Source organism: Hyperoodon ampullatus (genome assembly GCF_949752795.1).
Source record: "Hyperoodon ampullatus genome assembly, chromosome: 1".
In the NCBI taxonomy this organism is placed as follows: Eukaryota; Metazoa; Chordata; class Mammalia; order Artiodactyla; family Ziphiidae; genus Hyperoodon; species Hyperoodon ampullatus.
The window spans coordinates 21,166,837-21,190,391 of NC_136914.1; the positions used below are offsets into that span (position 1 = coordinate 21,166,837).

General features: G+C 39.2%; 1 protein-coding gene across 1 annotated transcript in view; it reads right to left on the reverse strand.

Moving 5' to 3' along the window:
- The window catches only part of PDLIM5 (PDZ and LIM domain 5), a 239,259-nt gene that overhangs the window by 68,924 nt on the left and 146,780 nt on the right, over positions 1–23,555 (reverse strand). The window contains exons 8-10 of the mRNA XM_079699411.1: positions 3,614–3,730; positions 965–1,102; positions 100–231 (exon numbers count right to left, since the gene is read on the reverse strand). Coding sequence (XP_079555537.1) covers positions 100–231; positions 965–1,102; positions 3,614–3,730 — 387 coding nt within the window. The remainder of the gene's footprint in view (positions 1–99; positions 232–964; positions 1,103–3,613; positions 3,731–23,555) is intronic.

Sequence of the window (23,555 nt, forward strand, 5' to 3'; positions counted from 1 at the left end):
GGATTTTCTCATCTGGGCTGTTAATATGACACTTCAGTGTTAGAGAAAGCAGCACCTTCCACAGCAAACCACCCCTTGTGACATCCGCTCTCCCAGTACCTGGTTTTCTTAACATGGACAGAGCCAGTTGATTTCCTCGAGGGCTGGAGATACGAAAAAGCTAAAGGCTTGGAAACAGGGCTGATGCAAAGTGCATCCAGGAGTGAGTGATATTTTTCAGGACTGGAGAGCCTGGTGAGCATTCAGAAAGAGTTTTAAGTTGAAAAATCACACTACCAAGTGCAGAAAGTATGTAGTTTTTACAGTTTATGATTTGAAACATTCCCAGAGAAAGAGAGAGATAGGGACAGAGACAGAGAGAACAAAGAAGTGGAAAGAGGATGAAGAGAAAAGTCTATTATGTTATTCTACTCATTAATACAGAATTGATTAAATTTTCACCAAAACTGATCAAGGCAATCTTTTGGAAAGCATTTAAAGCTATGAAGACTACTATAACTTATGTAAAAACAAAACCCCACAACAATAAAAAGGTTTTACTATTTTTATAGGAGAAAGGGATATTAGAATAGTTAGGCTTTAGATCAACCTCAAACATAACCGGTTAGTGGGAGAAGGTAAAACCAACAGAAACTTAAAATACCTATTTATACTTGATTCTGTTTTAGACATAAAGATTAAAAATGATAAAAAGTCCTAAGGCACACAAAATGCAACAATCCACACAACTGAGAAATACAGATAAATGGTGGTAATGAAAAGAGATAAAGGGAGAATTTAAAGAAAAATCAGTAATAAACACTGTGGGATATATCCACAACCTAGAAAAAATGTCCCCAATACAATTAAGATCTCATAATAGGGCTGTGACTATTTCAAATGGGTAAGTTTTCTCGGAGGTGAGTTGTAAGGCAGTGAAAAGCGTTGGGTTCACATGAGACGCACATTGTACATGTAGTTCTACCTGGTTTTTGCAGCAAGAACAGTGGACACAGTAGCGGCTGCACTGCTCAGAACGGCAGCACTATATCTAGCAGGAGAAGACAAGGTAGACAAGTTTCGAGACCCTTCCAAAGAACTTGTCGCCACATTTCTTGTGGAGCTGCTTAAATTGATCAGTAGAGAAAGAAAAACAGAGGAGAAGAACAAAAAGGAAAGTGAGAAGAGGTAGCATAATAAAGATAAGATAGCAGCCATGCTATATTAATATTTAGATTTTATAAAGGTGTGACAAGTGTAAAAGGAGCTTGGGTCCTTTATTTACTGTTGCTAGGATTTCTCTCAGAAATTAAAATCTGATACATAATCCTCCATAAAATTGATGTTCTGAACATACAAACTTTCTTTGAATGTTTTTTTTTTTTTTCTTTTTGCGGTACGCGGGCTTCTCACTGTTGTGGCCTCTCCCGTTGCGGAGCACAGGCTCCGGACGCGCAGGCTCAGCGGCCATGGCTCACGGGCCCAGCCGCTCCGCGGCATGTGGGATCTTCCCGGACCGGGGCACGAACCCATGTCCCCTGCATCGGCAGGCGGACTCTCAACCACTGCGCCACCAGGGAAGCCCTTTGAATGTTTCTAAGTTCACTGTCTCAAATCCTATTTAAAATGAAATCAGTATAACAACACACATTTGAAGGCTGATTTGTCAACAACTAAGTAGAAACTAAATCCAAACATGAAGTGTGGATTTCCATAAGCAGAGAAAGAAGGAAGGTTATGTTAATTTTTTTCAAAAAAGTCTCTACATAAAGAGTTTTACCTTAGAGATGATATACACCCAGAGCCTCACATTTTAATGAGACCTGTGTTTTCAAGAGAAGCAGGTACAACCAGCTGCCTATTCAAAAGCAGCAATATGTATTAATATGGACACGAAATAACTTTAAAATACTGAGAGTAAAACTATTTGGGGAGGGCAAGCACCTTTGTAAAATAAACAATAGTTACAGTGAATATGACTAAAAGATCACCTTCTCTGCTGACACTCTGCATTTCTATTTTCAGTTAGCCCTGTAAAGTTTCAAAAATGCTGGTTTGAAATTTTATCTTCAGAATTCTTATTACTTAAAATAATAATTAGTTTCCTTTGGTCTTTTTTGAAAAGGTCGTACACCTAGACAGGACTTAACATTCCATCATTAGGACTGTAATGATTCTGGTTATCAAATTGGAATTTGAGAATTTCTTTTTTATTAAGTAAAAAGAAAGTCTAAAATGCATAGGGTGAAACCTGTGTCTCCTTCACTTATGAGTGCAACTTCTTAATGAACATCCTCACTACACTACCATCACCTTTTCCAAAATTTGGTGACAATGGCCACCTCCAAAACAAAGTAATTATGTACCAAACTCAACCCAGGCTAATGAGAGCTCAGATGTCTAAAACTGTGAGGGTTGACATAAGTCTCTTCTCCCTGTCAGAAGAATCTGATAATCCATTATTTCTAGTTCCACTGGCTACAATTTTACAAACCATTAGAAGACAAATTTAAAAAACAGTGGCAAGCCATTAAATATATATATATATTATATATATATAATATATATAATATATATATAATATACACACACAGAATTGTTTAAGTATAATTTTTTGGTAAGTCTATAATTTAACTGAACTCTATGGCTATGTTTTAACTGTTGTGAATGGCTAGAAGATAAAGAATGGGGGCTGAGAAAGAGAAAAGAAAGATGTTATCAGTGGCAGAGCAGGGGAATATGAGTGTCATGCCAAGTGGAAGAATAAAGTTATCAATGACACAACTTTGAGTTTCTCAATTACTCTGCATCTTTGAGGCAATAGCTACTATTTGAGGGAAGTAATGGTGAATAATAATGAGGAACTGAAGTCTATAAAAAAGTCAGCTAAAAAAATAAATCAGCTAAATTATCCTTCTTCTGTAAAAAGAAAAGGAAACTAATGAATTTCTTTTAGCATATTGTATCACAAATAATAATATAATAAGACTCAGTATCAGCAGAGTCCAGCAAAATCTCATAAGAAGAATTAACCAGAATACCTTTAGAATATCTGGGCAACTGGAACACATAATCTCTATCACTCTTTTTTTAGAGGGGAATGCTCTAATTCAGTAAAGCAGACTTACGTCAAACTTAAGGAAGCTGACTTTCCAAATCACAGTGAATAAACAAAAGGCACAGATTTCCTGACTCTAAAACTTAGAATCTAAACAAAAAATTAAAAATATAGGGGCCTTCCCTGGTGGTGCAGTGGTTGGGAGTCTGCCTGCCGATGAGGGGGACACGGGTTCGTGCCCCGGTCCAGGAGGATCCCACATGCCGCAGAGCGGCTGGCATGAGCCATGGCCGCTGGGCCTGCGCGTCCGGAGCCTGTGCTCCACAACGGGAGAGGCCACAACAGTGAGAGGCCCGCGTACTGCAAAAAAAAACAAAAAAACAAAAAACAAAGAATAAAAAAATATAAAAGTGGTGTAAAGCAGTGTTCCAAGCCTGCTGCCAAGCTTTGTCTATATATTAGTGATGTCAGTTCTGTTATCTATGATCACTTTTTCCTTTTTAGTCAAACAGTTTTAGTGTTTTAATTTCACCACCAGCATTAAAATTTAGACATACCAAGAGGAAAAAACTCTACCTAGAATACGTAGTTACTTTAGAAAGTGTGGCTACTTGGCTACCGATATGTAAAACCTGAGGAGTTGCAGGTGGGTGAGGTCCACTCTTAGGTAGATCTTCCAGAGAACTGTCAAACCTGAGTTTTCAGAAGTAAAATAAAGGCAGAGGAAAATATTAATGAAAAGTATAGACATTTATCATGTATACTACCTTAAAAGTACATTGGTTCACTGTACAACGTACAAAAATCTAGTACATTGCTAGATTTTTTTTAACTTCATATCTGCATAAGATTAAAACTAATACCAAACACCCTCACCATCACCAAATATGGGCTGTTTTTTCCCCTAATTTTTTAACATGGCGACTTTCATGTGATGAAAGATCATGCTTACAGCGGAAGAAAGGTGGATGGGAACTTCCATCACTGACTATGTATTCTGCATGCTTCAGGGAAACTCAGGCTCCAAGAAATTAATTAAATTGCCCAATATCATATACCTAGTAAGACTCAGATGGAATTTAAAGCAAGTCTATCTGTACTATTTCCACCACGTTATGCTTTCCAGCATCTTCTGGGGCTGAATAGTGCAAAACACAGAAGCAACTAGGAATTCCCTTCAAGTCAGAATGATGTATTTGCAGATCTGATATTATATGGATATTGTTTATCTTGATGTAAAGAAAGTATTTTATCTAGTTACACAACAAATGTTTACATGCAATTGTGTTGTCTGAATATTATTCATTTTGTTCTTCTGATGTCTCTACCATTTTTTGTTTTGAATGCCAGAATTAAATTTTAGAACTATTACCAGGTAAAGAAAAGATGAAAAATTCAGTGTTAGGTCTGAAAGAAGAAAGCACCAAGTATAACACTTTGGGAAGAAAAAAATAAACAGGAAAAACACAAAATTACCCATTATTTTTTTAAAAGCCTGTGGATAAAAAATAGAATGGGTCAGTCATGTCATTTTCAAATGGAAAATGCAGCACTAAGATAAAGAAATAGAAAAGAAGAGGTTATATTCCCATTTTTTATTTAGCGTTGGTCATACCTTTACCAGAGTGTTGAAAAAAAATGTAGACAACTTAAGAAAAATGTCAAGGTAGAAGTAAAACATCATTTAAGAGGCAGAGTTTAAAAAGTTAAACAAATAAGAAATATAAGTACACAGTCAGCAAACTGTGGCTCTCAGGTCAGTCAGCCTGCTTCCTATCTTTGTACAGCCTGAAAACTAAGAATGGCTTTCATATTTTTAAGTGTTTTTTAAAAATTTTTATTTATTTAATTTATTTTTTATTTTTGGCTGCGTTGGGTCTTTGTTGCTGCGCGTGGGCTTTCTCTAGTTGCGGTGAGCAGGAGATACTCTTTGTTGCGGTGCGCGGGCTTCTCACTGCGGTGGCTTCTCTTGTTGCGGAGCATGGGCTCTAGGCACGTGGGCTTCAGTAGTTGTGGCTTGTGGGCTTCAGCAGTTGTGGCACGTGGGCTCTAGAGCGCAGGCTCAGTAGTTGTGGCACACGGGCTTAGTTGCTCCGCGGCATGTGGGATCTCCCCAGACCAGGGATCTAACCCGTGTCCCCTGCATTGGCAGGCAGATTCTTAACCACTGTGCCACCAGGGAAGTCCCTTAAGTGGTTTTAAAAAAATAAAAAGGAGAATATTTCACAACACATAAAAATCTGTATTAAATTGAAATTTCAGCATCCATAAATAAATTTTATAGAACAGAGCCAGGTTTGTTCACTTACATATGTCTTGGCTACTTTCATAAAACATGGAGAGTTGGGTAGTTGCAACAGACCACATGACCCACAAAATTTATTATATTTACTATCTGGCTTTTTTACAGAAAAAGTTTGCTGACTCCTGTCACAGAGAATAATGTTTCCATACAGCTACCAGAGTGAACTTTTTTTTTTTTTTTTTATTAGTTTCTGCTTTATAACAAAGTGAATCAGTCATACATATACATCTGTTCCCACATCCCCTCCCTCATGCATCTCCCTCCCTCCCACCCTCCCCATCCCACCCCTCCAGGCGGTCACAAAGCACCGAGCTGATCTCCCTGTGCTCTGCGGCTGCTTCCCACTATCTATCTACCTTACGTTTGGTAGTGTATATATGTCCATGCCTCTCTTTCCCTTTGTCACAGCTTACCCTTCCCCCTCCCCATATCCTCAAGTCCATTCTCAAGTAGGTCTGTGTCTTTATTCCCGTTTTACCCCTAGGTTCTTCATGACATTTTTTTTTTTTAAATTCCATATATATGTGTTAGCATACGGTATTTGTCTTTCTCTTTCTGACTTACTTCACTCTGTATGACAGACTCTAGGTCTATCCACCTCATTACAAAGAGCTCAGTTTCGTTTCTTTTTATGGCTGAGTAATATTCCATTGTATATATGTGCCACATCTTCTTTATCCATTCATCCGATGATGGACCCTTAGGTTGTTTCCAGCTCCGGGCTATTGTGAATAGAGCTGCAATGAACATTTTGGTACATGTCTCTTTTTGAATTATGGTTTTCTCAGGGTATATACCTAGTAGTGGGATTGCTGGGTCATATGGTAGTTCTATTTTTAGTTTTTTAAGGAACCTCCATACTGTTCTCCATAGTGGCTGTACCAATTCACATTCCCACCAGCAGTGCAAGAGTGTTCCCTTTTCTCCACACCCTCTCCAGCATTTATTGTTTCTAGATTTCTTGATGATGGCCATTCTGACTGGTGTGAGATGATATCTCATTGTAGTTTTGATTTGCATTTCTCTAATGATTAATGATGTTGAGCATTCTTTCATGTGTTTGTTGGCAGTCTGTATATCTTCTTTGGAGAAATGCCTATTTAAGTCTTCTGCCCATTTTTGGATTGGGTTGTTTGTTTTTTTGCTATTGAGCTGCATGAGCTGTTTATAAATTTTGGAGATTAATCCTTTGTCAGTTGCTTCATTTGCAAATATTTTCTCCCATTCTGAGGGTTGTCTTTTGGTCTTGTTTATGGTTTCCTTTGCTGTGCAAAAGCTTTGAAGTTTCATTAGGTCCCATTTGTTTATCTTTGTTTTTAGTTCCATTTCTCTAGGAGGTGGGTCCAAAAGGATCTTGCTGTGATTTATGTCATAGAGTGTTCTACCTATGTTTTCCTCTAAGAGTTTGATAGTTTCTGGCCTTACATTTAGGTCTTTAATCCATTTTGAGCTTATTTTTGTGTATGGTGTTAGGGAATGATCTAATCTCATACTTTTACATGTCCCTGTCCAGTTTTCCCAGCACCACTTATTGAAGAGGCTGTCCTTTCTCCACTGTACATTCCTGCCTCCTTTATCAAAGATAAGTTGGCCATATGTGCGTGGGTTTATCTCTGGGCTTTCTATCCTGATCCACTGATCTATCTTTCTGTTTTTATGCCAGTACCACACTGTCTTAGTTACGGTAGCTTTGTAGTATAGTCTGAAGTCAGGCAGCCTGATTCCTCCAGCTCCGTTTTTCGTTCTCAAGATTGCTTTGGCCATTCGGGGTCTTTTGTTTTTCCAAACAAATTTTGAAATTTTTTGTTCTAGTTCTGTGAAAAATGCCAGTGGTAGTTTGATAGGGATTGCATTGAATCTGTAGATTGCTTTGGGTAGTAGAGTCATTTTCACAATATTGATTCTTCCAATCCAGGAGCATGGTATATCTCTCCATCTATTTATATCATCTTTAATTTCTTTCATCAGTGTCTTATAATTTTCTGCATACAGGTCTTTTGTCTCCTTAGGTAGGTTTATTCCTAGATATTTTATTCTTTTTGTTGCAATGGTAAATGGGAGTGTTTTCTTGATTTCATTTTCAGATTTTTCATCATTAGTGTACAGGAATGCCAGAGATTTCTGTGCATTAATTTTGTATCCTGCTACTTTACCAAATTCATTGATTAGCTCTAGTAGTTTTTCGGTAGCATCTTTAGGATTCTCTATGTATAGTATCATGTCATCTGCAAACAGTGACAGCTTTACTTCTTCTTTTCCAATTTGGATTCCTTTTATTTCCTTTTCTTCTCTGATTGCTGTGGCTAAAACTTCCAAAACTATGTTGAATAAGAGTGGTGAGAGTGGGCAGCCTTGTCTTGTTCCTGATCTTAGTGGAAATGGTTTCAGTTTTTCACCATTGAGGACAATGTTGGCTGTGGGTTTGTCATATATGGCCTTTATTATGTTGAGGAAGGTTCCCTCTATGCCTACTTTCTGCAGAGTTTTTATCATAAATGGGTGTTGAATTTTGTCGAAAGCTTTCTCTGCATCTATTGAGATGATCATATGGTTTTTCTCCTTCAACTTGTTAATATGGTGTATCACATTGATTGATTTGCGTATATTGAAGAATCCTTGCATTCCTGGAATAAACCCCACTTGATCATGGTGTATGATCCTTTTAATGTGCTGTTGGATTCTGTTTGCTAGTATTTTGTTGAGGATTTTTGCATCTATGTTCATCAGTGATATTGGCCTGTAGTTTTCTTTCTTTGTGACATCCTTGCCTGGTTTTGGTATCAAGGTGATGGTGGCCTCGTAGAATGAGTTTGGGAGTGTTCCTTCCTCTGATATTGTTTGGAAGAGTTTGAGAAGGATGGGTGTTAGCTCTTCTCTAAATGTTTGATAGAATTCTCCTGTGAAGCCATCTGGTCCTGGGCTTTTGTTTGATGGAAGATTTTTAATCACAGTTTCAATTTCAGTGCTTGTGATTGGTCTATTCATATTTTCTATTTCTTCCTGAGTCAGTCTTGGTAGGTTGTGCATTTCTAAGAATTTGTCCATTTCTTCCAGGTTGTCCATTTTACTGGCATAGAGTTGCTTATAGTAATCTCTCATGATCTTTTGTATTTCTGCAGTGTCAGTTGTTACTTCTCCTTTTTCATTTCTAATTCTATTGATTTGAGTCTTCTCCCTTCTTTTCTTGATGAGTCTGGCTAATGGTTTGTCAATTTTGTTTATCTTCTCAAAGAACCAGCTTTTAGTTTGGTTGATCTTTGCTATCGTTTCCTTCATTTCTTTTTCATTTATTTCTGATCTGATCTTTATGATTTCTTTCCTTCTGCTAACTTTGGGGGTTTTTTGTTCTTCTTTCTCTAATTGCTTTAGGTGCAGGGTCAGGTTGTTTACTCGAAATGTTTCCTGTTTCTTAAGGTGGGATTGTATTGCTATAAACTTCCCCCTTAGAACTGCTTTTGCTGCGTCCCATAGGTTTTGGGTCGTCGTGTCTCCATTGTCATTTGTTTCTAAGTATTTCTTAATTTCCTCTTTGATTTCTTCAGTGATCACTTCATTATTGAGTAGTGTATTGTTTAGCCTCCATGTGTTTGTATTTTTTACAGATCTTTTCCTGTAATTGATGTCTAGTCTCATAGCATTGTGGTCGGAAAAGATACTTGATACAATTTCAATTTTCTTAAATTTACCTAGGCTTGATTTGTGACCCAAGATATGATCTATCCTGGAGAATGTTCCATGAGCACTTGAGAAAAATGTGTATTCTGTTGTTTTTGGGTGGAATGTCCTATAAATATCAATTAAGTCCATCTTGTTTAATGTATCATTTAAAGCTTGTGTTTCCTTATTTATTTTCATTTTGGATGATCTGTCCATTGGTGAAAGTGGGGTGTTAAAGTCCCCTACTATGATTGTGTTACTGTCGATTTCCCCTTTTATGGCTGTTAGTATTTGCCTTATGTATTGAGGTGCTCCTATGTTGGGTGCATAAATATTTACAATTGTTATATCTTCTTCTTGGATCGATCCCTTTATCGTTATGTAGTGTCCTTCTTTGTCTCTTCTAATAGTCTTTATTTTAAAGTCTATTTTGTCTGATATAAGAATTGCTACTCCAGCTTTCTTTTGATTTCCATTTGCGTGGAATATCTTTTTCCATCCCCTTACTTTCAATCTGTATGTGTCTCTAGGTCTGAAGTGGGTCTCTTGTAGACAGCATATATATGGGTCTTGTTTTTGTATCCATTCAGCCACTCTGTGTCTTTTGGTGGGAGCATTTAGTCCATTTACATTTAAGGTAATTATTGATATGTATGTTCCTATTCCCATTTCCTTAATGGCTTTGGGTTCGTTATTGTAGGTATAGTCCTTCTGTTGTGTTTCTTGCCTAGAGAAGTTCCTTTAGCATTTGTTGTAAAGCTGGTTTGGTGGTGCTGAACTCTCTCAGCTTTTGCTTGTCTGTAAACGTTTTAATTTCTCCATCAAATCTGAATGAGATCCTTGCTGGGTAGAGTAATCTTGGTTGCAGGTTTCTCTCCTTCATCACTTTAATTATGTCCTGCCACTCCCTTCTGGCTTGTAGAGTTTCTGCTGAGAGATCAGCTGTTAACCTGATGGGGATTCCCTTGTGTGTTATTTGTTGTTTTTCCCTTGCTGCTTTTAATATGATTTCTTTGTGTTTAATTTTTGACAGTTTGATTAATATGTGTCTTGGCGTATTTCTTCTTGGATTTATTCTGTATGGGACTCTCTGTGCCTCCTGGACTTGATTAACTATTTCCTTTCCCATATTAGGGAAGTTTTCAACTATAATCTCTTCAAATATTTTCTCAGTCCCTTTCTTTTTCTCTTCTTCTTCTGGAACCCCTATAATTCGAATGTTGTCCCAGAGGTCTCTGAGACTGTCCTCTGTTCTTTTCATTCTTTTTTCTTTATTTTTCTCTGCATCAGTTATTTCCACTATTTTATCTTCCACCTCACTTATCCGTTCTTCTGCCTCAGTTATTCTGCTATTGATCCCATCTAGAGTATTTTTCATTTCATTTATTGTGTTTTTAATCGATGCTTGATTCATCTTTAGTTCTTCTAGGTCCTTGTTAACTGTTTCTTGCATATTGTCTATTCTATTTCCAAGATTTTGGATCTGGGAAATAGAATCTTGGATCAGCTTTACTATCATTATTCTGAATTCTTTTTCAGGTAGACTGCCTATTACCTCTTCATTTGTTAGGTCTGGTAGGTTTTTATCTTGCTCCTTCACCTGCTGTGTGTTTTTCTGCTTTCTCATTTTGCTTATGTTACTGTGTTTGGGGTCTCCTTTTTGCAGGCTGCAGATTCGTAGTTCCCGTTGTTTTTGGTGTCTGTCCCCCGTGGCTAAGGTTGTTTCAGTAGGTTGTGTAGGCTTCCTGGTGGGGGGGACTAATGCCTGTGTTCTGGTGGTTGAAGCTCGATCTTGTCTTTCTGGTGGACAGGTCCACGTCTGGTGGTGTGTTTTGGGGTGCCTGTGGCCTTATTATGTTTTTAGGTATCCTCTCTGCTAATGGGTGGGGTTGTGTTCCTGCCTTGCTAGTTGCTTGGCATAGGGTGACCAGCACTGTAGCTTGCTGGTCGTTGACTGAAGCTGGGTGCTGGTGTTGAGATGGAGATCCCTGGTAGATTTTCGCTGCTTGATATTATGTGGAGCTGGGAGGTCTCTTGTGGACCCGTGTCCTGAAGTTGGCTCTCCCACTTCAGAGGCACAACACTAACTCCTGGCTGCAGCACCAAGAGCCTTTCATCCACCCGGCTCAGAATAACAGTGAGAAAAAGTAGAAAGAAATAATTAGTAGAAGAAAGAAAGAGAGATTGAAAGAAAGGAAGAAGGGAAGTAAGGAAGGAAGGAAGGAAGAAAGAAAGAAAGGAGGGAGGGAGGAAGGATGGAAAGAAAGGAAAGAAAGGAGGGAGGGAGGGAGGAATGAAAGCAAAAGGAAGAGTGAATGGAAGAAGAGATGGAGGGAGGGAGGAAGGAAAGAAAGAAAGAAAGACAGGAGGGAGGGAGGAAGGAAAGAAAAAGAAAGTGGAAAGAAGAAGGGTGGGAGGGAGGGAGGGATGGAGGAAAGAAAAAGAAAGAAGGAAAGGAGGAGCGGAGGGAGGGAGGGAGGAAGGGAAGGGAGGAAAAAAAGAAAGAGCAGGTAAAGTAAAATAGAATAAAGTATGAAATATAGTAGCGTTATTAAAATTAAAAAGTAATTATTGAAAAAAAACACGGACCGAAAGAACCCTGGGACATATGGTGGAAGCAAAGCTATACAGAGAGAATCTTACACAGAAGATTACACATACACATTCACAAAAAGAGAGCAGGGGGAAAAATAAAAAATCTTGCTCTCCAAGTCCACCTCCTCGATTTGGGATAATTCGTTGTAAAAAGAGGAAAAGGGCGAAAAGTCTGAAATCTTGCTAAGTCCACCTCCTTAATTTGAGATAATTCGTTGTAAAAAGAGGGAAAAAAAAGGGGGGGAAGTCTTAAATCTTGTCCTCAAGGTCCACTTCCTCAATTTGGGATGATTCGCTGTCCATTCATGCACTCCACAGACGCAGGGCACATCAAATGGACCGTGGAGCTTTAATCCGCTGCCTTGGAGGCTGCACAGAGAGATTTCCCTGTCTCTGCTCTCACAGCTCCCGGGTCTCAGCCTTGGACCTGGCCCCGCCTCTGCGCGTAGGTCGCCGGAGGGCGTCCGTTCTTCGCTCAGACAGGACGGGTTTAAAGGAGCCGCTGATTCGGGGGCTCTGGCTCACTCAGGCAGAGGGGAGGGAGGGGAATGCCCTCTCCTCGCGCACCAGGCAACAAAAGGGAAAAAAGTCTCTTGCCTCTCCGGTAGCTCCAGACCCTTTCCCCGGACTCCCTCCGGGCTAGCACTAACCCCTTCAGGGTCTCTTCCTGCCGCCAGCCCCAGACCTCTCCCTGCGCTCCGACTGAAAGCCGATACCCGAGCCTCAGCTCCCAGCCCCGCCCGCCCTGGCGGCCGAGCAGACAAGTCTCTCGGGCTGGTGTGTGCCTGAGGGCACCGATCCTCTGTGCCAAAATCTCTCTGCTTTGCCCTCCACACCCCTGTTGCTGTGCTCTCCTCCGCTACTCCGAAGCTTTCCCCCTCCGCCACCTGCAGTCTCCGCCCGCGAAGGGGCTTGTAGTGTGTAGAAACCTTCCCTCCTTCACGGCTCCCTCCCACTGGTGCAGGTCCCGTCCATATCCTATTGTCTCTGTTTATTCTTTTTTTCTTTTGACCTACCCAGGTATGTGGGGAGTTTCTTGCCTTTTGGGGGGTCTGAGGTCTTCTGTCAGCGTTCAGTAGGTGTTCTGTTGGAGTTGTTCCACGTGTAGATGAATTTCTGATGTATCTGTGGGGAGGAAGGTGATCTCCGCGTCTTACTCTTCCGCCATCTTCCTCCGTCGGTTCCAGAGTGAACTTTTAACACACAAATCTGATCCTGTCTGGTTCTTAGATACTTCCAGCACTGCTCTAAGGACAGCTGTGATCCTGGGCTCCCTACTCGCCAGCCTTTCTTATGGAGCTTTCTCTTTGGCTTGCTCCAGTCCAACTGGTCTTCCATCTCTTCTTAAACAGGCCAAACTTCTTCTCACCTCAAGGCCTCTGCGGAGTCTATTCTCACTTTCTATACCCACCTCTCTGCCACACCTTTACTATGCTAATTCTTAAGTATCCTTCTGGCCTCAGTTTAAATATCACCTCCTCTGGGAGGCTTCTCTGATTCCCCACCTTAAGGTTGCCCACGTCATATACTTTCATACTACCCTGTACTTTTTCTTCAAAGAATTTGTTATTATTATAATTATACAATTTGTGTGTTTATTTGTTTGAATCTGGACTCCCTCGCTAGAGTAGAAGCTCCCTGAGGTCAGGGACAGTTATGTTTACTGGTATAACAAAGTGCTTACCACACAGTAAACAACAAGTATTTGTTGAATAAATGCATGAAAGAAATTTATTGTTTTCACATACAGACTCACTCACAATACACACGTATTTCTCAGAACATATTTGTACCTTCTAGAGACTGCTTCCCAATTCAGGTGAAACAGGTATTACTGCTTAAGAACTGATATGAGATCAACCTCAAAGAAGTGACCAGAACTCCAAAAATACCTTTTAAAATGTCCTTTAAAATATAAAGAAGTATCAGTATCTTGGAAAAAAGAAAATACAGTTATAAAGAATTATCAATACCTGTATATTAATATATAATGAGGACAGGTAAGAAAAAAGAGTGAATTGGAGAAGTTGAGTTTTCCAACACCTCCACAAACTAGGTTGATTGGAAAAGTGAATGCCACTTGAGAATAAAGTTCATATAATTCATGAGATACCTTTGAAAGCCCGATCTCCAAGTTTCCAAACAAATGCACTTGGGAGGTTTCCCATGTGTTACACACACACTGATTACCTATTCCTTTGCATAGCCAATACTAGACTTCAGAAAATCTAAAATTACCTCATTTAATATGGAACAGACATCAATATCTATTCTCATTGTCATTCCCTAATATTTATTCTTTTTAGGGTTGGAGGAAGCTCAGATTAATAGCACCTCTGCAGCAGCCAGACTTTCTGCTTTGTCTGTTACTTGAGTTTCCATTTCTCACCAGAGAGAGGTAGGAAGACTTCCCAGATATATCTGGAGAGTTGGGCTTGCAGCCTTTTGGCCTGCTTTTCTTAGGAAAAATGAACAGAAAGCTATTTGTGCATTATCTCTCTCTGCAGTTGTGCCTTTCTTGGCATAATCTCCGCACTGAGTCTTTGTACGCTTTTCCGTGGGGAAATTGGGGACCCATGTTAGCTATCTGCCCAGGCAAAGCAGGCGTGAGGCGGCCCACCTTATTAACTTACCAACCTGACCATCCTGCAGGACCAGCGTGAGGAAGGCTCTTTCTATCCACCAGTCCTGACAACTGTCGAAGAGCAACACCCTTATGCTGTGGACTCTAGCTCCTCCCTTTTTCTCAGGGGCCTCAATTAATCAATCTCTGTTTCTCTCACTTTTTCCAGTTCCCCACTGCAGGCTTTATGGAAAGCATCCCCATTCAAAAATGCTACAGTTTCTCTTAAAACAACAAAAGTACCTTCACCTTCTATTTTCCCACTCACCTTAACATTCAAACTCTGTGAAATAACCATTTACTCATGTAGTCTCCATTTCCTCACCTGCCTGCCCCTCTTCCACTGCCTCACTGGGGCTCACTCCCCAACCCCTAGAAAGCCATGTCCTTGCTGAGGTCACAAATGACCTCTCTGGGGCTAAATTCAATTGACCGTTTGCATTCCTCATTTTCTTTTTATTGTGGTAAAAAAACACAACATAAAATTTATCATCTTAGCTATAACGAAAAACAATCTGAAAAAGAATAGGTACAATGGAATCACTTTGTTGTACACCTGAAACTTGAACACAACATTGTAAATCAACTATAATTCAATTTAAAAAAACTTACCATCTTCACCATTTTTAAATGTACAGTTCAGTAGTGTTAAGTATAGTCACTGTTGTGAAACAGATCTCCAGAACTTTTTCATCTTGCAAATCTGAAACTCTATACCCATTAAATAACAACCCCCCCGCCTCCTTCCCCCAGCTCCTGGTAACCACCATTCTATGAATCTGACCACTGTAGATACCTCACACAGGTGGAAACATACTGTTTCGTCTTTTGGGGTTCATTCCTCATTTCACTTAAGTCTCAGCATAGGACCCAATTGACAACGCCTTCTCTTCTTCCGTCTTCTGTGCTCTGACCCTATCTCTACACTTGCCTATTTCTAGTACTATTTCACTGGCTATTCCCGGTGGCAGGATGTTAAAACGCAGCATCAGTAATAGAATTTCAAAATGTTAATTTGGCTCATCCATATTTTGATGGAATGACATCCAAACTATGTAAGGATAAATTCTTCACAAGGGCTAAGCTTGAGAAGGAACATAGAAACTTTCCTTTGCAGTATGAAAACTTCAAGTCTCCCACTACAAATTTCAGTGCTTTCTCACTTTCCAAATCAATGTCACAAAATAATCAAAGAAAGGGACTTAATGCATCCCTACACGGCAGGTTTTCAATAAGAGAAATTCAGATATCTTAAAATACGTATTTTATAGCAGGTAAAGGAGGAAAATGACAACAGATTGTTGTTGGTATTTTCACTCTTCCACAAAGCAAACATTCACGGAATAATACTGCTAAGCAGAAAGTGGAATACACCAGGATCGTGGCTGTATTTTGTGCTTTTGGGGTTCACTGGTATAGCAAAGCTATTTATTTTAGCCAAGGAAACTGCTTGCCGTCAGGGAAAATGGGTATCTTCCACTGGCTTCCTGACAATAAATATGGTGAGTGTGTTCACTTGTAACTATGATCTCCCCTTTGGAAAATTAAAAAAACTAAACCTCAGTGGGAAATTTCTGATGCTCTTAATCACAAGCTAAATTTACTAATTCACTCCAACAGCCTTTGTTTCTTTAGCAGCCTAAAAACATTATTTGAGGCTGCTAATTCTACAGGTGTTATAAATGGCATCTTGAAGAGAATATAAAAATCAGCAAGTAGGCACCTCCTTGATTTGCACATGGAGGGGACGAGGGGACTAAGTGTCAGAGGTTAAAAGAAGATTATGAAGTAAATAATAATATCACCTCAATAAATAAAGTGAGGTTTATTTTTTGTGAGAGCAGAAGAAAAGGACTGGCTCAGAGAAACTTCTCTTGGAGCTTTCTAATTTACCGATGCAAAGAGGGAAACCTAAAGGGAGATCCTGAAGAAACTGGAACTTATTTGTTATGGGGAAAGAATTTGCTCTTTGTCGTTACATCCCATTTTCTTCAGCGCCTTTCAGACTCCGCCTTAGCTTTCACGCATTTCTCTGCTCTCACCTTCCCGTAATGGATCTTACGTTATTAAATGTCCAGTCTTAATATGATGTGAACTCTTTAGTTATCTATACTATTCCTTGATCTCTTCAGAGAAAATGTAGTATGGGGTCTAAAGATAAGATAGGTAAAGAATGAGCATATATTTATACTATGTCTATAAAAAATACCAATATACTATAAAGGTTTTAAGGTGTAACAACTTAAAAATCACTTGTAACAATCCCCTGATAAAAGTACGAGTCCCTCAGTAACAGCAGCGTCCTTACCACTAACCTTAGCTCCTCTCACTGTGCATCATCAATTTCATCACTGGATCAGTCCTATTAGTGATTTCAGTGATTTCTACTAGGTAGGAATAGCTTCTTCTATGGGGCAAAAATCTGCCATTTTCTAGTAGTAATGTAATCTTAACATTACAAAAAGAATTAATATATGATAAAAGTGTTTTTCCAAATTCAGATTAAAAGGATGTATTATTCAACAGTGTTGAGTCGATCTGTTACCCATTTGAAAATATAAATAAATCTGTCTGAATGCCTAGTGCTCAAAAGCCACCACTGTGAGACGTTGGAGAAGCCACGTGTCTTGAGAAAGCTGCCACGGCACCCCATGCCCAGCGAGAATGTCCTTCCAACATTAAAGAACAAAAGCCAAGGGCCACATGCTCTCTGGCTAAATATTCTGGATCACACGTCCTGAGCTCTCCCATTCAATCACTCATTGCGTCCACTCATTCGTTCAACAACAGAATATTTGAAGTCCCACTTTACGCCAGGCATGTTGCCCACCTGAAGCTCCTCTCATGAAGCTTACAGTCTAGGCTCCACTTCCCTCTAACAGACCATGAGGCTCAGTCCCATCATACTTTCCATCCCTGTCTACCTGCCACAACCAGAAGTACAGACCCCTTGAGTCGTCCATCACCTCCTGAACTCTTATTTCTTTACCGTTCTGTGTATCTCCTAATCTAATCTGATCCATTTTCCATCCCCCTCAGCCCTCACAAACCCTCACACCACTCTATACCTTCCTTGTAGGCCCTTCAAACAGAAGTCCCTTTTCTCTCACACTGCATGTGTTTATAAACCTGGAGATAGATGTCCTTCTCATTACTGTTTCTGACACCCTCAATCATCTTTGATCCTGCAAAATGCCAAGTCCTTGGAGGCCTGTGTCACCAGGCGACACCATTGGCTCTGCACCCAGTCACTGTCTGGCCTCGACCTCGCCCACCGTTTGCTTGACCCCCGGCTCACTGTCTTCCTCTTTGCCCCAGTCCAACAATCTTTCCTGATGACTTCAATGTTCTCATGCTGAATCACTGAATGACCAGACTGCTAAATTCTTTGACTTCTTCACTTCAAGGATAATCCCTCTACAGTTAAGTCTTAGGCCTGGAACACCCTAGCCATGCACTCCAACATTCATAACCTTTGCTTTTTCATCAAGTATAACATGTCTAAAATCTGGATTTGAAACCCCTTTTTTCCTAACTCACTCACTCCTCTACCTCTTGATGCCCTTAGCTTTTTTACTGTACTGAAGTGACTCATCAATTTCACTGACTCTTACCAACTGAATTAATTCTTACCAAACTCACTGACTCAGCAATTTTCCATTATCCATCACCAATCTCCCCCACCCATGATTCCTTCACCCCTGTTAGTTCTTCCTCTAAAATATAAACCCGCCCAATTCTCTGCATCTCTGTTAGGAACTTCATGGCCTAAGCCACTACCAACTCTTGCCTGAAATAAGAAAATGCACAGAACTAGTCTCCTGCTTTCATTATTTCTCCCTTAAAATCAGGTTTCCATAGTATTCAGAGTGATCTTTTAAAAACATACATCAGATGTTACTTCCATGATTAACATCCTATATCTGGCTTCCTATTTAACTGAGGTAAGAATCTAAACCCCTTACCACGACCTACAAGGCAACGAGTGATCTGCCCCGTGACGACTTCTTCACTCAATTGCCTATCACTCTCCACTGCCATCTATGAGGCCTGAGACTGAGGGAGAATGTTTGTGGAAGAAGACATAGCTGTGGATTCAGGTCAAGGAACTAGCTCATATTATCAGCGAAAAACAAGCACTCATATAACTGCCTCTGACCCAAAGACAGCTTAAATGTCCCATGATGTTTCAGTTGATTTTCTTGGGATTATCTATATAATTGTCAGAGATTCATGCCAAAGATTAAACACAATATGCCACATGAGCGTTTACTAGCACAGAACTATGACTTGCCTTATAATTTTAGAGACCATATGACATGACAAACTCATAATGGGTTCATTTTCTTCTAAAACCCCTAGTTTTTCAAGTATTTGTTTTTGTTAACCTTGTCCCGACTCCACCCCTGCATATGTCCCAGAAGAGCAAATGATGTGATCCAAACTGCACATAACCATATGAAATTTCTTTCGTTTTTTTAAAACTAGATTTGGTCCATTTTCCTACATGCCATTTATTTATTTATTTATCTATCTATTTATCTATTTATTTATTTGCAGTATGCGGGCCTCTCACTGTTGTGGCCTCTTCCATTGCAGAGCACAGGCTCCGGACGCACAGGCTCAGCGGCCATGGCTCACGGGCCCAGCTGCTCTGCGGCATGTGGGATCTTCCTGGACCGGGGCACGAACCCGTGTCCCCTGCATCGGCAGGCGGACTCTCAACCACTGTGCCACCAGGAAAGCCCCCCAATATATTTTTGAAGGAGGATCTGGTTATGAAACATGAATGCTATACCTCCCTGCTTCATGTCACCCACAAATTTAGGCAGCAAGCCGTAGAGGTCCTCATCCAAGGCGCTGATTCATCTTTAAACAACAGCCTTTGGTTAAACTCCTTCAATCTGTTATGAATCTAAAAACTTGATAATCATTAGCCTCATTTTATTATTAAATTAAACGGGATCTGAAAAGTTTTTCTTTGATAATCTGTTAAAATTAACATTTCCTCCAATCTATCCAAAATGTGTTAGTTAGGTGATTTGTTTTCTTGAGAACTTAATTCTCAGTCTTGGCAATCCTGCCCTCCTTTTCTCAGTGCTCACTAGCTGGCTTTTAAGAACGCCTTCTAGACTTTTTTTCAGGTGACCTCAAGTTCAAACTAGTTTATAGTTTAGAAGCTGACCTTTTTTCTTTTTGAAAATCAGCACTATATTTCTTGTTCCCAATCTTCTACTTACCCATTCTCCAGACTTAAAAAAAGAAAAATTGTGTTACTTTGCAAATCTCATCTGTAAGTTCTCTAATACTTACGCTATAAATCATTGAGAAAAAGAGACTCCAGGGAGCTCATTAAGAATAACTTTCTACCTGGGGCTTCAATTTCCTCCAGAAGGTAAATAAACCTAAACTTCTTCAGTATTTATCTCTGGGTTTGAGTGACTTTTGTTTGCTTGTTAAGATCTTTCAACAACCAGCATTTATTATTTTAATAATAATCCTTGACATCCCTTTTTTTTAAACTTTTTTTATCTCTTTAATTAACGTTGCCTGGTTGTTTTTATCTTTTACACTTAAATGACTGTTATGTGTATGTATATTTTCTTAACACGCATGTGGTACTGCTTCAATATCCCTGCTAGTATCACTGCTAAGAGATTTGCTGATTTTAACAAAAGATATTTGATTCCATTGCTGTAAGCAAAGGATAAGTTTGAGTACACCAAGTTTGTTTAAAAGTTTCACTTTGTATTAAAACCTCATGTTCACCCATTATCTAAACAGTGATATACAACTGCCTGAAGCCATTAGAATCTTTTAGAAATTTATCCTCAAATATTTTTCCTATCCACGAATTACGAGGATATTTATGAGCATATTGGGATACATAAAGTTATGTGAAAAGATAAATTACATAGGTACCACTAACTCAAAAATTGATGAGGTGTTATCCTAGCTTTAACATCTTCTTCTGTTCAAAGAAATGAATACAGACTCTTCAGAATTGATGAGGTGAACCTGGGAGATGAACGCCTATATCTAAGTTGGACAAAGAAGCAGCACTCAATGTACAACTGTTAATAGATATAAAAATAAAGAAATACAAAAGAGAAAACATGGACAATTGAGACCGCTTTTAAGATTAATGTAATTTGAAAATAGAGTTCTTTAATGTGACTAAGAAGAAAATTAAGACGTCTAGATGTCCATACCTGTCATACGCTTTATGCTACACTATGTAATATACTATTTCAGTTTTCTTTTATAAAATCATGCCATCATAATAAACACACCTTCACATAAAGGTAGAAAAACTTGGCCTTCTGAAATTTTCAACATGACTGAAATTCGTAAAACTGAATAGTGGGAAAAGATAGAAAATTAAGTCTTCCACCATGGGGAAGACTGTCTATTATCATTACCCCTAATTAATCCTTTTAAGCTGTAATTTCTTTTGAATTAAAAAAGTAAGCTGCAGGAGGTATCTTCAATATTGAGTATTAGTTAAGAAAATAAGTTCCCTTTTTTTCTAGTTTAATTCAATAAAGTAATTTTATTGTTAAATGTACCTCTCTAAAGGTGAAGAGAAAATAATTTATTCAAACAGCATCATAAGAGAAGCACTGCTGGCCTGATAAAACTTCTGAAGAACTTAGTGCATATTCTGGACTATGAAAGTCAATTTTTGCTTATTATGAATATTGATTTTTATGAATAAAACTTCATAAATGCTAGTCTTCCCAGTTTAATTTGGGAAAAGTACCCAAGTAATTCCATAATTAAACAGAGAATTAAACAATTTGTGTGTGAAAATACAGAGTAGATAGGAACTATGTTTCTCGCTTCAATCATTTTATAAGTACTTTTCCCACAAGAAACTCAAGTGTAGTAATTACTTATGTTCAATAGATGGCGACCTTTACATTATAGTCACCAAACCAGTATTAGCCTAGGACAGTGTAATCCAACAGTAGAAAATGAAAGGAGATAAATTACAAATACCATATTTTGCAACAGACAATAATTATTGTTTGGTTATATACCCATTTTTTTGAACCTGTGGTCTTTTTTCCAGGTTGGTGAAATACTTTGCAGGAATGCATATGATAATATAGGCTAAGTGATTCTATCTAGCTGTAAATGTTTTATTTTTACTTTTAAAAATTAGACTATGCTGTGAAAGCCTTGGTATTCTGTGTTTGGGGGCAAATCTGATTGTTAATTCCTACCTCATGAAGATATGTGAGGATATGAGCCTAGGGATAGATTCCTGATTTCTCTGCATAGCTTATAGAGGAGAGCTTTAGGTAATTTACTCAAATAACTTTTGTCCTAATAAGGATAGGCAACACGAGTCCAGTATATTTGTGAAACAGCAATAATGAAGACATGGCAGGCCAGCAAACTGTGTTTCTTCATTCATCTATTTTATGTGGATCCTGTGAATATCTGTGAACAAGCTAAAATGTTTCAAACCTTGCTGTAAAAAGAGTGTTTGGGGGGCTTCCCTGGTGGCGCAGTGGTTGAGAGTCCGCCTGCCGAGGCAGGGGACACGGGTTCGTGCCCTGGTCCGGGAGGATCCCACATGCCGAGGAGCGGCTGGGCCCGTGAGCCATGGCCGCTGAGCCTGCGCGTCCGGAGCCTGTGCTCCGCAATGGGAGGGGCCACAGCAGTGAGAGGCCCGCGTACCGAGAAAAAAAAAAAAAAAAAAAAGAGTGTTTGGAAGCACTTACGTAGGTTCTGCTTTCTAAACTTTCAATGAATGTACAAAGGTGATAAGTTTCTGTTCAAGAAGCAACTTAACATCTGTACCGATGGCCTTCAGCTGCAAATCGCGTGGACATTAGTTAGTGCCAGTGGACAGCCTAGAAGAGGGTAGTTTTTTCCCATAACTGCTTCAGTTTTGGGTAATGTAACTTGTGACTGGAGTTTGTACTGTTTTCCAATTAAAGGAACAGGCAGTCACTCCTCCCTTGAGGAGTATATTTTAAGTCTTTGAAAACTGGGAAAGCACATCATACATTATAATTCTTAATCATAATATGTAAAAAACCATTCCTTGAACGAGAGAAAAGAAAGACTAATAAAAGTATGTTTTGATCATGATAATTTTAGGCATCTTTTTGCTAAACTAAAATGCTGCTTTATACTTATTTATATAAACCTATACAAGCATAAAAAATTTGAAACTGCCTATTAGATAAATATTGTACTATAGAAAATAGAAACTGAGAAAATAGTGAGCTCAAGAAAATCACACTTTAACTTAAAATAGATTGTATGGTGCTTGGCACAATGATATATTTTAGGTATATATGCTTTTAAAAGACTTATCTTTAAATGAAATTTTCTATGGTATCACATAATTCTCTATAATGGTACGCCACATATTACTATTAGCTTTCAGTATTAATATCTAACTAATAATATGGCAGCTGTTTCTTCTTTTTTCTTAAGATTTTTAGAAATTTCGTGTAATGTCTGAAACATTTATATTAACATATTTCCACACAAAAAACCCAAAGAAAGTTTAGTATTAGTTGTTTTGTTTGTTTGTTTGTTTTTTTATACTGCAGGTTCTTATTAGTTGTCAGGTTTTTTTTTGTGTGTGTGTATGGTACGCGGGCCTCTCACTGTTGTGGCCTCTCCCATTGCAGAGCACAGGCTCCGGACGCGCAGGCTCAGCGGCCATGGCTCACGGGCCCAGCCGCTCCACAGCATGTGGGATCTTCCCAGACCATGGCACGAACCCGTGTCCCCTGCAGTGGCAGGCGGACTCTCAACCACTGCGCCACCAGGGAAGCCCTCCCTAGTCATCAGTTTTATACACATCAGTGTATACATGTCAATCCCAATCGCCCAATACAGCACACCACCATCCCCACCCCACCATGGTTTTCCCCCCTTGGTGTCCATACGTTTGTTCTCTACATCTGTGTCTCAACTTCTGCCCTGCAAACCAGTTTCATTTGCACCATTTTTCTAGGTTCCACATACATGCATTAATATACGATATTTGTTTTTCTCTTTCTGATTACTTCACTCTGTATGACAGTCTCTAGATCCATCCACGTCTCAACAAATGACTCAATTTCGTTCCTTTTTATGGCTGAGTAATATTCCATTGTATATATGATATGTACCACATCTTCTTTATCCGTTCGCCTGTCGATGGGCATTCAGGTTGCTTCCATGACCTAGCTATTGTAAATAGTGCTGCAATGAACATTGGGGTGCATGTGTCTTTTTGAATTATGGTTTTCTCTGGGTATATGCCCAGTAGTGGGATTGCTGGATCATATGTAATTCTATTTTTAGTTTTTAAAGGAACCTCCATA